This window comes from Phalaenopsis equestris, unplaced genomic scaffold, assembly GCF_001263595.1.
Source record: "Phalaenopsis equestris unplaced genomic scaffold, ASM126359v1 Scaffold000878, whole genome shotgun sequence".
In the NCBI taxonomy this organism is placed as follows: domain Eukaryota; kingdom Viridiplantae; phylum Streptophyta; class Magnoliopsida; order Asparagales; family Orchidaceae; genus Phalaenopsis; species Phalaenopsis equestris.
The window spans coordinates 1,070,270-1,088,013 of NW_018165318.1; the positions used below are offsets into that span (position 1 = coordinate 1,070,270).

At 33.1% G+C, this 17,744-nt stretch overlaps 1 protein-coding gene across 1 annotated transcript; it reads left to right on the forward strand.

The window, feature by feature from the left end:
- The first annotated feature begins 7,947 nt into the window (after positions 1–7,947).
- Positions 7,948–8,987, forward strand: LOC110032157 (transcription factor TCP12-like). Its single transcript, XM_020735683.1, has one exon. It carries the CDS (start codon positions 8,044–8,046, stop codon positions 8,908–8,910), a length of 867 nt encoding a protein of 288 aa, XP_020591342.1. The 5' UTR covers positions 7,948–8,043; the 3' UTR covers positions 8,911–8,987.
- Positions 8,988–17,744: the final 8,757 nt, after the last annotated feature.

Consider the following 17,744-nt stretch of genomic DNA (forward strand, 5'->3'; position numbering starts at 1 on the left):
CCTGGACCAAAAAGTAAGGAATAGGTATGCTCCTATTTGACACAATATAATTTGAACCAATTCACTTTATCCATTCACTATAATTTCTTGACAAGGAAAATGATGTTTTCTTATATATTGAATATCACATTTAAACCCTCATTAATATCATTAGTTATTTATTAGTTATTAAAATTATATATTTATTTCAATTGCATATTAGTGACAGATAAGCAAATTGAACTTCGTTGTTGCAATTAAAGTATTGCTTTTCTAAAATCTTAGTTCGCAGTTCTAAACCACTCCCTGTGGGATTGATATCTAGGACTCCATTAGAGCCCTATATTACTTGAGCGATACGTATACTTGCGTTGATAAGTGTGACTTTACAAGTAGTGAATATTTATTACGTCCATATTTATCTTATATTTTTAAGCATACATAAAGTCGCCGGTCAACAGTGAAGAAGAAAATGAGGTTTTATGACCTTAGTGCGAATTTAAAGGAAAAACCTTTGAAACTGAGATCTTTTGTGGTCTCATGCTGAGTTCCCCAAGCTCCTCACAGCCAGACCAGGATGTGAAAGCCAGGCAGGTCGAACCAATGAATGAAGAGATCTGTCAGTTGTGTGCACATATGCTAGAAGGCCAACATAAGGTCGAGGACTCTGTAACGAGCATGACAGAGACTTTAGCAGATTACCAGGACAAAGAACCAATGACAGTCGTGGAGGAGGAGGAGGAGGATAGAGATTAGTCATTACTTTCTTTATTTCTTTTATTTATTTTTAGCATTACTTTGAATATTAACTCTGGATTTTTTGGTTTATTTTATTGTTGTTTTTTGGGACAATTTGTTACATTCTATGACTTTGCACTATTGATATTTACATGAGCTATAATTTGTCTTAATGTTGATTATCTATGGTTGTATAAAATATTGTTGAGTTGTGACTTCAATGTATCGTGCAAGTTGTGGAACTAAATGTAACTACTTTTTACATTCTTTTTTCAGTATTATATGTTTGCATCTGATTTGTGTCGGATTCGCATCCATTAATCTGACGATAAAATGATAATTTTTTATTTGTCGTTCTTCGATATTTTTTGACGTTAATCCGAAGCTAATTTTAATGTCCAATTTTTTCGAAGCAAATTCAGAGGCATGCATAGCCTCATTGATAATCGACACAAAGTCGACGCAAACAAGTTGCAAGAAATTGCAGCGGATTATTTCAACGCTAAATAGATGAAAATTATATTACAAACCCATGTTTTACCCGCGAAAAATTCAAACAAAATCAAACAATAACTCTCAAATACTGTCAGATTTGCCTCCGATTTGCATCTTATATGTCTGGCTCAAATTTCAAAAATTCCTGGAGTGGAAGTAGGATTGGTTTCTCAATGATTGGGGTAGCTATAGATCAAATCTCAATGACTAAAGCCACCATGCATGAATGTATGGGTAACAATGTGGGTGTTGCAGCAAATAGCAACTACAACAGCGTAGTAGTAATTTCAAAATTGCTATTAACTTTTTTTTAGTGGTAAACATCACCACAAAAAACCTATAAAACACGGTGAAAGCCAATCATTCTATATTTGTGCAATGTGAATAATTTTTAATTTTAACTCATGTAATGTGCCTCCTCTACCTGATGGGGGATCATGTACAAGTGGTGTAGTGCAAGTAATAATAATTACTATTAATTATATAGAAATTTATTTATTCTAGTAATAAAAAAATTCATAAAATGTGAAGCATCATGCATTATTCAAATATTTTATGGTATTTTGACCATCAAACATCTTTATGTTCTTCTAAACATTAGGCTATATTGGGTTAGAATCTTAGAAGTGATGCCCCCATACAATTCATTAGTCTGACAAATCTGACTGGGCTATGATGTCCCAAAATTGCATGTTCCTTGTTATAGATTAATGCATGCTACAACTATTTCTGAAAACTAACTTATTGGACGACAGGCAACAAATAAGGAGATTTTCTTTTCTTTTTTTTAAAGCCTCTGAATGTCAGCAGTCAATTCTTTTAATCAAAACGTTCTCTTTTGTTAAACGCACAACTCTCAAAACAAGAAATCACATCATTCTTTTCCATCATCTTAAATAAATAGTTTTTTTATCAACGACGGCAAGATGCATGCCATGACAAACATAAAAATTTTGATGGTTAAATATATAAATAATATTAATTTTGATATAAAAAATTTCATAATTTTCCTGTAAATATTCAATTCAAATATGAAAAGATATAATTGTACCTGCACCCTTTTTTCATAGAATTGAGCAGTAGTGACAATTATGCTAGAAGCTGTTAGAATAGTGTTTTAGTTTAAAAGAAAATAGCATGTATCTCTCTCTTATATTTTTGTTAAAAAAGCTCCATGCTTTTCTCGCCCTCTCCCTCTCTCATTCTCTATTATCTTATTTCAGGCACGGTAATTAAGAGGTGAAAACAAGTTAAGTCGAACTCGAGCCACTCTCAGCTAAAACTTGAGCTTGAATAATTAATCTGGTCGGCTTGTTTAATATGAAAGAGAAAAAAATAACTACTTTTTTAAGTTAGTGTTATAATAAAATGACAAATAAAATGAATATTTAGGAGATAGTTAATAAGAAACAATATGATATAAAATATAAATTATATTTTTAAAAATATTTTAAATAATTAAAAAAAAATTCTTGAATTTTAATATATTTAACTATACTTATTTAATAATTATTTTTTAAAACTAGCCGGCTTACAAGCTAATGAAACGATTCGGGGCTGGCTTGAGCATGACTTATTAGCTTATCGAGCTCTGTTCACGAGCAACTTATCCAATCGAGCTCGGTTGGTTCATGAGTGGGTTTGGCTCAATTACACCCCTAATTCTAATCTAATTGGCTCAGTTTATTATACAACAAACCTGGAAATTCTGGTCAATTGATAGAAAAATGATGATAATAATAATAATAAAAAGTATTATTATAAAGATGATTTATTTATGTGTTTGACATGCAGCATGTTATGCATGCAGTGACATAAGTATCAACACCCGTTTCGACAGTGAACCTAAGCCCTCCTACATGAATGCCTACTCGAGAAATGAAAAAAGCATCATATATCATTTCACTTCATCAATACAATCTCTCTTGATATTTCAAATAAAAATGCAAAAACGTTTCGATTGAATTTACTACTGATTAGGTATGCAAATTTTTAAAAATGATTACGAAAGGAACAATGCAAATGAAGATTGCATTCAATCAGATGATAAAATATGCAATCAACATAGTACATACAAACATCAAAAATGCTACGAGCCATTAAATACTCTCTCTCTCTCGCTTGTGAAATAGACACGCCATGTGCCTAGTTACAAGCGTCAAAACAAGACTCTCTGCGTCTGTTTCTTTCTCTCCAGCCTCGAATGTGCTGTCTCTATCTGTCAAAATGCTTTTACAGTTTTGGCCATGAAATCCTTAAGCAAAGACCAGGTTTTCCGCCAGCTAGATGTACGTGTCGCCTTATCATTCGCTCTTCAGTCTTGTTGTCTTTTTGTTTAAATCTTAGAGTCCAACTTTAAATTTTTTACCTAAACTAAACCATTAGCACCCAGACAGTTAGGTCTGTTTGATACAACTGTAACAGAAGTGCTAGCGGATAAGGTACTTGTTTATTTTTTTTTACGGTTTAAAAATAGTTGTGTTACAAAATTTTTCATACCAATATATTTTATACTTTAAAAATAAATATCTAATACAAAATAGTATAAAATAAAGATAGACACTTCACTTAACAGTGAGTAATATAATTATCAAAATTAAGAAAAAGACTATTAAAACATTAATTTATAACATGATAATATTATTTTTAAGTTACAGACGACGTATTTCATGAGCTAAAATATCCTCCAGAATACTCTTAAAGCTCGATCACTCTCGGCGGTGAAATCTTTCAGTCTATCTGTCCGCCGAAAATAGTCACAATTTTCCATGATTCTTCGTGGGCACTTATAAAATTGTCTTCCGTAGCTATGCGACTGACTTGAAGTGAGTTGGGAACATTAAAGTACACATTAGAAGTGCAATCCTCTGGAGGTATCAGAAATCCTCGAGCTCATCTTTCCTGAAGGCTTAAACAAAAATACCCTTAGACATAACACATGTAAAAATTAATAACAGAAGTAATTAATTAAAATTTTATACATCTATGAGGTATCAGATAACACAGTATATAAACCAACAAATCTGTTGCTACAAAAAGACAAAAGACCTTATAAAAAAAGGTTCTTAGTTGTCTTTAACCCACGTAATACCAAGTTAGTGTGTGTCACATATGCTTATCACTAAAAAAAGGTCATCCAAAAGAACCTAAAAAATCATAACACCGAAAAAATAGAGGAACATGGTTGCCTATATCAGGATTTCCCATTTGACTCCAACTGAGATATGTGAGTCATCCAGAAGAACTCATAATGTCAAATGTCTCATCACCTTTAAAACCCACTAAAGGAAAAAAAATGCTTGAATTAAAAATACATACAACTTGCATAAAATAACAAAATAGTAAATATCAAATGCATAAGGAATATAAATAAACATAAACTGTATAAAATATTAATACAATAAACAGTGAATATTTTCAACAACCATTACAATTAGCAAAACTAAAAATTAACTTTCTCTCCAATCACCCTCCAACTAACGCATCTGTAATTCATTCTCTCAACTCTGTCATCTCCATTGCACATTCCTCATCCAGAGTGCAGGTCTGGAGAACATCATTTTTGACCTGTAATAAAGATTATCCAAGACGGTACTCATATGCCTTAGTAGAGACATGTGCATAATAATCTTCCGCTCAACATAAGTCGATGTTGTTGTTGAAAGAATGCCACTAAATATAATTGTGGAAAGCCATCGTGACAACCATAATCTGCAACTGTTTGGGAAATTGGTAAGATGACATATTGCGAAATATAACACATTTCTTCTTTCAAACAATAAAAGTTATCTTAATGACACTACGTACGGAAGATTAATGTCATTTGTTTAACAATTCTTTCTTACCCCACGTGACATTGCGGGCTCGCTCAAAATTAGGTATGTGGTATCTCATATCAGGATAGAGCTTAAAATATTCTCACTACAATAAATACTCAACATCGACCAAATAATGTTTACCTAATATGAATTGAATGATTAATATTGAAGGAGAAAAGAAATAGGAGAGTAGCTTAGCCTCAAGCAAACCTGTAGGTGGATGTGGTGAGTTGTATTGGTTATTCTTGTTGCAAATTTGAAACTTTGACTGTTATGTGCACTGCACTCCCAACAAGTCATGAAAAAAGTGAAGCACGTGTTGAAGTTGCATATCGCATTAACATTCTACGTCGGAGACCCACAAAGACTAATGAATATGCTATTCTCATTATTTTGAACATGTTCATCAACGTGTGTTCTGTCGATTACTCTAATATAATTTTAGAAAGATAACGATGAGTTACACAATTATGATATTCATATGAAAATTGAACAAAGTAAATAGAAAAAATTATCTCAAAGTACAACATATACCACACATTCTACGAAATCTCTGTGGGGTCTCTTCGAATGTACGATCTGTTGGCTTTATGACTTGTGAAAAAAAAGTGACAAGTGCATTCCTCCCTACTTAAAAGTATCTGTAAATCATTTCAGAAGTATGTTGAAATCGCTCCATAGCTCCTTGTATTGATTCATTCTGCGATAATATGTAAAGAGTCATTACTAACACCTCTCATAAAGTCATATTGAATGAGTCATGAAGTTCATGATTTCTGTGTAGCTCATCAAACATATCATTGAATATTGCCTGTGCATGCGAAACATATTGTTAAATCTCGTTGGGTGTCCTGCAAGCAACTCCTCAAGCCATTTGTCGCCAACATATAAGGATATCATGCAAGGGGAGTGTTTTATGTACGAGTTATAATAAACGTACATCAAGCATACTAGAGTTGCAACTCTCGTTCTGTGCCTTTCTTTAGTTGCATCCATGTATTTTAGTATTGAAGTAGCTAACACAAAAAAATTAATGAATTAACTATAATCATATAAGGTTATGAACAAAACCAACATAAGCAAATAACATCATAGAAATAAATATAAAATATAACGAGAAATGCAAATCTCTCAAGTAAAACTAGATGTCTAAATAATTAGCATAAACCCTGAGAGCTGCAAAAAAAGAATGTCACAAATCATCAACAATGTCTTTCCACACACAAACACATTTAGCATCACCAATACCTACACACAAACACATCCACAATCACCAACAACCTCAAAAATTTCACCGCCAACCCACCCACAAACAAACACATCCACCAACATATACACATCCAGACACCACATATCCACACATCACACATCCACACATTTGCCCATGTCAAACTCTAAGAGCCAACATGTAATACACATTCATACATCACATCACCATCATTACCTCCACACACCACAGACTGCTCACATCACACACCAACACAAACACACACCAAACACACACACACACACACACACACACACACACACACACATTAGCAACACTAAACACCTCATCCAAAATTTAGGCAAGCACCTACACTCACCTGAACATCCAAAACCATCCCACCACCATATGTGTTTAAAATATTCAAATGCAAATACCATCACCATCGAGCGTATCACAACCGAAGCATAAAACATTTGTATGATACAAACCAAGCATCATAAAGTATAGATCCACATAACTGAGCACACTTAAACATGGATACAACATAAAGTATAAAACATCAAACCGATCATCATGGATGCAACTTAAAGCATTAAATCAAGCATCATGGATGCAACATAAAACATCAAAATCATCAATCGAGGATGTCATAACCGATATTTATGTATGCATCATATTGAATCAAAATCATCCATGACATGCTCGGATGATATGTATCACAACCGAGCAAATCATAATCATAAATCAAATCCATCCTGTATGCAACATGAAGCATCAAAATCATTAACCGAGCATATCAAACTAAAAACCACCAAACTGAGCAAAGAGAGAAAATAGGGGAGAGGAAACCAACAACCAAACTGAGAACCATTACACATTAGTATTTGCAAAATCATAAAGCCACCTTATAGATATAGTAAAGATTACCGGAACAAAGAGGAGATGTAAAAGAGGGACTACCGCATAGAGTGCATAATATGCACAACCACCAATTTGAGTCGAAGAAAAGAAGGGACAAGAAAGGAGAGAATAGAAAACTCACTACAATAGCCACCAACCGAAGAAAGGAAACTACCACACATAACACAGAGTGCACATAACCACCAAATCAAGCGAAAGAGAAGAGAAGAGAGGGAAAAAGTATGTAAGGGCACCGGAGCAACCACCCACATCCAATAGGAGGCAACAGGAAACAACACCTAGCCACCAAAGCCACGAATCAAGGGGATCAAGAGAAGAGAAATTAGGGCAATCATCGTGCCAAGGGAGCTGTAGAGGAACAAGAAGGCGACGGTGGAAGGAACACAAAAGGGCAGTCACGTAAAACAAAATCAAAGAAATGTGGGTCGCAAGGTCGAACCAGCGGTCAGCATTTTAATTAGATTTATCAAATCGCTTCCGTAATCGAAGAATCCAAGTATCCCAAACCACGACCCCAGACCACACCACATTATAACCACCTCCCCAAATGGCCGGTTAGTTACACACCCTCTCTCTCTCTCTCTCTCTCTCTCTCTCTCTCTCTCTCATACATTTACTAAAAGCCTATGCCAAATGATGCATATAATAGTTGGCAGGAATTCTCTTTCACCCATCCCAGCCTCTCCCGCAAATCTGTCCTTCCTTTCCTACTAAGGCCGCAACCTTCGCCAACTAACACTCACAAGCCAAACCTTGGACACTCTCTTACCATGGTCAATCCTTTGTTGAGTTTTAAGATGGATGAATGGTGAAGCTATCTACCAAGCTAGTGGTAGAGCTTGCCTCCTCCTCATCTTCTATGCTACGTACTATGCATGACTTATGCTACGTACTATGTTTCCTCAATCAAATGATATCTACTCTTCTTTCTTCCCATTCTCGCCTCCTACCCTCAACTATGGGAGCCTCCATGACATCTTCTCCTTCTCCACCTCTGCCGCTGCGGAAAACAATCCTCCAGAGCCATCACAACTGCTACCTGCAGAAGCAATAGCAGCACCGGAGAAAACAGCCTCCAGCCGCACGAGACCTCTAAGAAAAGACCGGCACAAAAAGATCTACACAGCAAAGGGGCCGCGAGATAGAAGGATGAGGCTTTCTTTAGATGTCGCCCGCAAATTCTTTGACCTCCAGGACCTACTCGCCTTCGACAAGGCTAGCAATACCGTTCAATGGCTGCTCAACAAGTCCAAGGCAGCTATTAAAGAACACATGGCCGAATCCAAGGGGAAAGTCTCCACTTCTGAGTGCGAAGAACGCAGCTCCGCTATTTGTGAAAACAAGCGCAAGTCACCGGCAGCGGCGGAGACGAAGGCGTCAAAGAGGACAACGGCTATGCTTAGGGTAGCCAGGGAGTGCAGAGACAAAGCAAGGGCTCGAGCAAGAGAAAGAACCTTGGAGAAGAAAAAGAAGATGATGATGATTCAGTGTTATGAACAATTGGAAGGCAGAGAAGGAAATCAAGAGCCACATGAGCTAATCATGAAATCATCCTTACAGAATTTGGCAGAGATGAAAGAGCAATGCTTTATTACATCTCACATAAATCATGAGGAGCTCAGCGGCGATGGATCGATTGCAATATGTGGCTATAATGACAATGTGGAGACTTTCTTTCAGGATCAAAGGGATATGATCTTTACTGAAAATATAGATGAAATAGTTCTTCTTGGTGAGCTTCTACGTTAAATGGGATATGGGATGCTTAATAATACCATCCGTGTTTCATAAGGTATAAATCCTTCTGTACGTGATTTTAATCTTTGTCTGTATGCCGCGTAGACTGTGCTATATTTTGAGTTGATGAATGTTATATATATTGCCTGTGGTATTTCCCTGTTTCAGAAACTGTTGACTTATGATTGCTGATGATGGGCTCTATGATTAATTTTCTAATATTAATACTAACTTCATGCCTTATTAATTTGGAATTAATTATGTTCTTTAAATGCGGTTGTACAAGAAGTAGAAATTCAGTCAAAATCTTCAATTTATAGGAATAATGATGGGAAATAACTATGTTTATTTACCAAATAAAGGAAAAGTAACATTAAAACTTCTTAAAAATTTCAATTTATAGGTATATTGATTCTTCGGATTTGTGATTTACAATTATCCCTAAAAATGCTTGGTAAGTTTAGGCAGAACGAGTCTTATATATGAATAATTATTTTCATGGGAATTACATGCATGTGTATGTGTGTGTGTGTGTGTCTGTGTGCACACATATATCTATATCATTCCCACAGACATATATATCTGTGTATACATATAGATATATTGCTCAGAAATGATTAGAACTGCTTTTTTTTTCTTTTCATTTTTTTTGGTAGTCTAGCAATTTTTTCTTCATGTGGATATCTACACACTGCCAACGAACTTTTTAATTTATTGCAGAGCAAACTTGCAACACTTATAAGCGCTGTCGTAGCCTATTTATTTTCGCTCACCTCACTAAGACCTATATCACACATCTGGTTTCTCCTTTGCCCAAGTTTCACTATCCATTTCCTCCCTTTAATTTTCATTTCGCCAATGTGATCCCCCTCCGTGTACTCCGTCCGATCTCTTCCATCGGCAGCGTGTGCCATTTGTTAGTTTCTTCAACAAGGGAAAATCGGCTTCTCTGCTTGTGATACATCTCTCTCCTTTTATCTTGGATGTCATTCGAGATTTTTCCTGCATACAATTTAAAACTCTCTTGTTTGCTCGTGTTTGAATATTCTGGAGATGAGATGATTATATCTTCATTTATTGGAGATGTTTTTATACTTATTTAGTTTAGGGGGTGTTTGGTTGCACATTGGATTTAGTAAATCCGATAAATCTGGATTTATAAAATCCGGTGCTATTAAATCCAATAAAATGTTTGATATGATTTAACTTAAATCTGCTTAAATTCATCTATTATGTTTGGCACTTTATAAGGATTTTACACATTGTTATTTCAACTCTCCTTAAATCCTTTCAATCCAACTTTTGAAACAGATTTTATAATATGGGATTTACATTATGGCACATGAAATATTAGATTTAGCGGATGATCGATTTAGCGACCCAAAATTCGAGTTTGACAAATTTACATGAAATTGAGACAGTAATCCTGTTAAAATAGGGCTACCAATCACCCCAAAAGTGTCTAAAGAAATTTTTTTTAGATACATACTATAAAAACTTTTACTTTAACGTGTACAAGTGAAATATACCTTTTTATGCATAGGTAAGACAACATGTACATATATATTCAAAGATTTTCTATAATACTGAATCAGAGTATAGAATTAAAATTACTCATATTTGACAAAATACAAATCTAAATCATTTATCTTATCTCATTTTACAAAAAACTCATTGTAGTGAGAAAGATGCTCATTGATATTAGAAAACGTCATCACATAAACATAGTTTAATAGTTATTAATTTTAAGCCCTCTTTTAAATTCTGCTAGTAGTAAACAATTTAGCTTTGTTAATATCTTAAACATTCGAAACTAGTGACAGTAATTTCAATTGATTTCTGTGAATATCCTAGTTAATTTATCATTTCAAATTTAAACATTCCCCGTGGGATCGATATTTGGGACTTAAACGGACTTAAACTATTTGGGACTTAAACAGAAAATCTTATATTACTTGATAACAATACGTATACTTGCCTAGAATTCCAACTTTAAGTGCTTAACATTATTATCCATAAAATACCACATCAAGTTTATGACACCATTGCCAAGCGGACTCAACTTTATAAATTTTACACAACTACAATTTTCAGGATCAGGAGTCATTCGATATGATAGTGAGACTCTGTTCTATGGCCAATTCTTGGACTCTGTTATGGAATCCTTGAGGGTGTATGTGAAATGACAAGTGATGTCAAGGAACTGGATTCTTTATTCGAGTTGGATCTACTAGAGGTAGGTCGATGCACTTGCTAGATTTTTTTTAGTAATTAGCTCAGAACCTTATCTCATTTTAGTCTGACGGGTTTGGATTTGGTTCATTTGGTCATTTTCATGAATTGGTTGGCTTTAATCTTGCTTGTTTTGGCTTGGACTATTGCATTTGGTAGGAAAAGTGTGTCTCCTGGTCTTCTGACAGTGGGCCCTCATTTGTTGTACTTTCTTCCTTATGGACCGTTGGATCTTCTCAAAATCAACATTGACACATTTTTAATGTACACCTATAAGTTTATGACACAAAAGGTTTACTCTACTGTGATTAATACAAATTTAAACATCTAATTGATTCTCAAATATTAGCATATACATGCTTCTCATAATCAATATGCCAATACATTTCTAAAGATTTTTTTTTTCTTGAAGTCAAATATTCATGGAATTAGTCCATGAAACTACTATTATGCTAAGATCATGAAATATAGGTATTCTCACAAGTAAATTAATGGATTTAATAGATATTATGATTCAAAGGAAGATAAACATCTTATGTATTCAAGAAACTACATGGTTTGGAGGAAATGCTAAAGAGACTGATTGTTTAAGTTTTAAACTTTGGCATTCGGGAAGAAGTGGACTAGAAATAGTCTAGGTGTAATTATAGAAAAGAGTTTGAAAGTTTGAAAGATAATAGAGTTTGAAAGATAATATTGTAAAAATTAATATAATTTGAGATAGAATTATAGTCATAAAGATGTTGTCGATACTAAATTTTTTAATGTTATAAGAGCTTATACTACTAAAGTGGGTTTAGATAAATGTTCTAAAAAAATTCTAGAATGACCCAAAAAAATTAATAAAAATGATAACTTTGACGAAAGAATTTTTACTAGAAGAGATTTAGATAGACATATTGGTAGATTGATAGAAGATTTTATAAATATTCTTGGTGGCTATCTTTTTGAAGTGATTAATGAAGAAAGTAGAACCATATTAGATTTTATTTTAATGTAAGCTTTTGTTATTGCTAATACTTTATTTATGAAAAAAAGATGAGCATATTTTTACTTTTAAGAATGAATCTAATAAAAAAACAAATTGTTTGTTTTCTTATGAGAAAAAAAGATTGTTGAGAATGTAAAGATTGTAAGGTTATTCCAAATGAAAAATTTAAGTACTCAACATTGATTATTAGTTTTGCATTTTAAGATGAGAAGCAGTCAGATTAGGAATACAATGAAATATTGTCATAAGATTAGATGGGGGCACCTAAAAGACAATTAAAACTATTTTAATGAATAAACTTCCGAATTTCAAGATTTGGAATGTTCGTGAAGAAGCTAATTCTATTTGAGATAAGCTGATAAGCATTATTAAACAAGTGACAAAAGATTTACTTGAAGAATATAAAAAAAAGTTTTTATCAATAAAAAAAGATGATGATGGAGTAATAGCGTGCAAAAATGGAATAACGATAAGTTGTGTTATGAAAATTGTTTTAAATGTAAAAGCTTAGAAAATTGAGAAAAATATAAGGTGGTTTTTGTAGGGAGTTTAAGAGACCAAGTTGTGATGCTAAAAATTCTTCTTTTAGTAATCTTTATAATAGATTAGATACTAAAAATGGTGAAAAATATATGTATTAACTAGTCAAACAAAGAAAAAAAGAAAATTAAAGATTTAATTCTTGTAAAGTGCATTGAAGATGAAAATCAAAAAATATTTTTTCTTAGAGATAAATATTCAACATAGTGGGTGGACTATTTTGATAAAATTATCAATGAAGCTTCTGAAAATACGACGAATCTTAGTGATCTTAATATCGTGATAATAATAAAATATTATATTTTTACTGTCAAATTAGTAAAAAAGAGTTGAGGATGCTTTAAAGAAAACTAAGAATGGAAAATCAGTAGGACATGATAAAATCTCAATTAAAGTATGGAAATATTTAAGAGAACTAAGAGTTTCTTAGCTTACTACACTCTTTAAAATTATTTTAAAAACAAAAAAATGCATGGGGAGTGCAAAAAGAGTATTTTGGTCCTCATTTTTAAGAATAAAGGGGATGCACAAGAGTGTGCAAATTATTAAGAAATTAAGTTGATGTGTCATACTTTAAAATTTTGGGAGTGAGTAATTGAAAATAGGTTAAGATGTGATAGAATGATTTCTCGTAAACAGTTTGAATTTATGTTGGCTAAGTCTACTATAGAAGCTAGACAATTATCGAAAGGTTTGTAGAGAGTAAGGAGGATCTACATATTATTTTTATTGATTTAGAAAAAAAATTATGATAAGGATTCAAGAGAAGTCCTTTGGAGAGTTCTAGAGAAGAAAGGTGTCGACATGTTTTTGTTTTAGAGTGATGGTGATATAGGCAGGGATGTTATTATTAGAATTCAAGTTGGTTCGTTGAAGTAGAAGAATGCATCAGGTATGTTGTGTGATAGAGAAGTACCGCTTAGACTTAAAGGAAGGTTTTATAAGATGATGGTAAGACCTATAATACTTTATGGTGCATAATGTTGGCCTTTAAAAGATAAGCATAAAACAAAGTTAAGTGTTACTGAGATAAAAATGCTTTGGTGGATGAGTGGCTTGACACTTAGAGACAAAATCAGAAATGAATCTATCCATGAAAGGGTTGGTGAAGTTTTGATAGCAGAAAATATTAAAAAGAGTCGTCATAGATGATTTGGCCACATTAAACGTTGACCATTTGATGATCTGGTTAAGGGAGAAGGCATTTTGGATTTGATTTAGGTTCAGAAAGGCAGAGATAGACCAAAATAGACTTGATCATATTGTATAAAAAATAATCTTAATCTATTAGAATTAAATGAAAATATGACACTCAGGAGGACACAATAGAGAAAAAAGATCCATGTAGCCGACAACACTCAGTGGGATATAGGTTTGTTGTTGCTATTGTTGAAGTCAAATACTAACTATATGTATCTGCAGTTTTCTATAACTTGACAACAAAGGTCTAAGAATGAAAAATTTCTTCTAGACATAGTCCATTTTTCTAGTCGATTTGCACCAAATTTTGATTGAAGTAAAACTAAGTCATTTTCTTAGATAAGTAGTCAATCTAATTGGATCAAGCAACCGACACGTTCCAGAAAATTCTAGAAAAATAGGGCAGTTGATGAAACCTCTACAAATTTCTGAAAAAAATCCGGAAGTGGTGAAGATTTGACTGATGATCGGGATCTTTTATTAATCCGAAGTGTGGGGATTTGGGTTTCAGCCCATTGAATAATCATCGAGAATATGAAGGTTGCATGAGAGGATATTTGTATGAGGGCCTCATTTTCTTAAGTTCTTGGTGAATATATTTTTGATCAAGGACCTTTGACTTCCACGCATTTAATTAGGACTAAATGAGTAGGAATTCCAAACTGTTTTTAAGATTTATGCTTGTGTTTCAGAATTTTTAAGAATATATCAATTCTTCCACAAGTAGAACTAAAGAGTTAAATGTTCTAAATACAAGCGCAAAGCTAGTTTTCTCTGCTGGACTTTAGCTCTTGCCAATTCCAGGGAATGTATTGTAAATAAACAAAGATCTCTTTTTAATATAATTTAGCATAAAGCAATCTTTCAAAAAAGCGCTTCAGCATTGACAGTAAAATCATCAAGATAGTTTTTATAAAATGTGATAATAAAGCAATGGTAAAGTGTTGTTCAACTCAGAACATGCACATCAAATCATTGTCCGGTAGAGGTGTCGTGGAGAAAACAGTAAGTATACTTTATGTTATTCTGTCATGTGATGTATGGTTAGACTCCCACTAGCTTTTTGATACAAGAAATTGGAAGAAAGCTGAGTGCATGGGTCCAAACCTATGGCAGGAGGTATACAGAGAAGTCTATCATGCAGTTCATGAAATGATGGCCCTCCAACGAGGGAATACTTTCTTCAAGCCATGAAAAAGCATGCATGAATGATATACATTAGCTATTAAAAAAAATTATGTGTTGGCAAAAATATGGGAGAAAATTTGCACAAATATAGATGAATGATGTTACCACAGTTAGCTTGATGCATACTAAAATTAAGGGCACGTTTTCATCAATTTACTTTCCAGATAGTTGTCACTGCTGTATTTTTCCATGGCATTTCTTATCACCCTTTGAAATTTCATTGGAGAGAGAAGTTTTTTACAATTATTTATTGGAGCGGCAATCATAAGAAAGTTGATATGCGATTTTTTCAAAAGGCAAAAAGTAATAATACCGATGGCATGTTTTAAAAAATATGCTACCCCTGTAGTAGTTATGGAACTAATTAAAATTTATTTGTTGTGGAAAATAATGTTGAAAACAAAATCACACAACAAATAAACAATCAAACACAATCAGATTTTTATGGTTCGGCACAAATTCGCCTACATCTGCGGAAAGAAGTTATTCCACTATGAACAGGTGGGGATAAACCCAAATAGGGTTACAACTATATACAAACAATTAGTATAATCTCTCCTATCAATAATAGGGGATTAAAACTTACTTAAAAAAAATATTTATTTACCCTATTTTACAAATAAGTTTGTAATACAACAATCTTTACATCATGTCTCACTTCCAGATAAGTGAGATGATTATAATAAGCTCCCACAACAAAAAAAATTTTACCTTATCCGCCCCCCCCCCCCCCTCCCGAAAGGATCAAGCCTCGCGTAGTTCTTCAAAATGTATTTTGTATGTATCATCTTCAACAGAAAATTTTCTTAATCAACCCAGTATTAAATAAAGTGATACCTCACAATAATGTGCTTGGAATGGGCATGATGAACTAGAATTGTGGCCAAAAAATTGCACTCCAAATATCACATGCCGTCAGAGAGACTTGATCCAATCTCAAGTCATCTAGTAGACCCTACATCAATATAGCTTCCTTCGTCCTCTCTGTGACTATCATGTACTCCTTTGTAGTAGACAAAAGAACTAGTCTTCAACTGACTCGATTTTTTTGTCAATGTAATAAATAGTCAGTCATAGACCTACGCCTATTCATATCACCTGCATAGTCAGAATCAGTATGGCTTAAACATAAATTAACAATAGAAAATTATCTCTCAAACACCAAGTTGATATCAATTGTACCATTCATGTACCTCAAAATACTCTTTATAATTTGTCAATGATTCCCTCCTAGATCATATATGAACTTACAACATCGACTGCTTGTGTAATGTCTAGTCTCGTATAAACTAAGACATGCATCAAAATGCCCACTACACCAACATAAGGAATCAATCACATGTCTTTTCTCTCATAATCATCTTTAGGATACTAATCTAAACTTAAATGAAAGTGAGATGCAATGGGTAGACACATATTCTTGCTCGAGTCATCAATCTTAAACATTTTCAGTACCTTCCGAACATCTGTTTCTTATGAGAGCCAAACCTTTTCAACAACCTTATCTTTGAGAATCTTTATACCAAGAATTCTGCAACCTTCACCCAACTCTTTCATCTTGAAATGTTTGGACAGTTGTTTCTTTATCTTATCAAACTATGTCGAACTGACAAATGCAATCAACATGTCATCAACATATAGAAGCAAGAAGATGAATTTATTATTGATTGACTTCTAAAAATATGCAAAATAATCATATTGGCTCCAATCATGAAGAATGACATCCATTATAACATTCAGTTCACAATAATAAAGTCATTTAAATTAGATTAAGCCCTAGTATTTTTTTTCTTTCATAAGATTTTTTATATTAAAAAAAATCTCATATTTTAGGAGAAGCTCTTAATTTATCAGCTTGATTATAAATTTTTTATTTAGCACTAGGATGATAATTTTTTTGTATCGTTATGAATAAGCCAATATGCTTACTAAAAAATCAACATAATTTTAATATAAAAAGGAATTGTGGTAATAATTTTGATATCATGTTAAGAACTTGAGTTCATGCATGTAAATATGAATATTTAGGTGTTAAACATATAAATACATATATAAAAATTCTTTAGTATGTATGTAAATGGCCCAAAGTTAGAAGAGCTTCATAAAATCTTACCCAATTGATTACTAACTTTTTATTTTCACCCCTAAAAATTTCATTATAATATAATTGTAGGGAGAAGTATATAATAATGAAAGAATAAAAGAAAATCATATAGTTATGCAATCTTATCCAAATGATCCACACAAAACTAAATGTGAATGACACTTCTTTTTCAATAGGACAAATATTAAACTCCACAATACTCTTATTAGAAATAATTTCGTTTCCTTTCGGCAGCACAAAGCCAAACTCAGGTGGAGAAGCAAGCAAGCCCCTATGGAGTTGCTTTGTTTCTCTCAAAATTTTCACCTTTTAATTGGGCTTTCTAAAGTACAAGCAAAGTTTGAAATTTAAAAGAAGCCGCATAAAGATCAAAAAATATTTTTAATTTACTGTCATTAACGCTTTAAAGTAGCATGGGATTCAAGAGATTAGCCACATAACAAGTGAATGCTTTTCAAACCTATAATCATTATGAATCGTGCTCTGTTTTGTTTACCACAAAGGCTTATGATTTATGAGTTGTTAGCCATCTTTGTCGCCTTAATGTAAATTAAAAAGCTCATGAAAGCACTAATTATATATATATATATA

Coding starts and splice junctions, on each gene's coding strand:
- LOC110032157 (XM_020735683.1), top strand. CDS start 8,044: ATGCTACGTACTATGTTTCCTCAATCAAATGATATCTACTCTTCTTTC.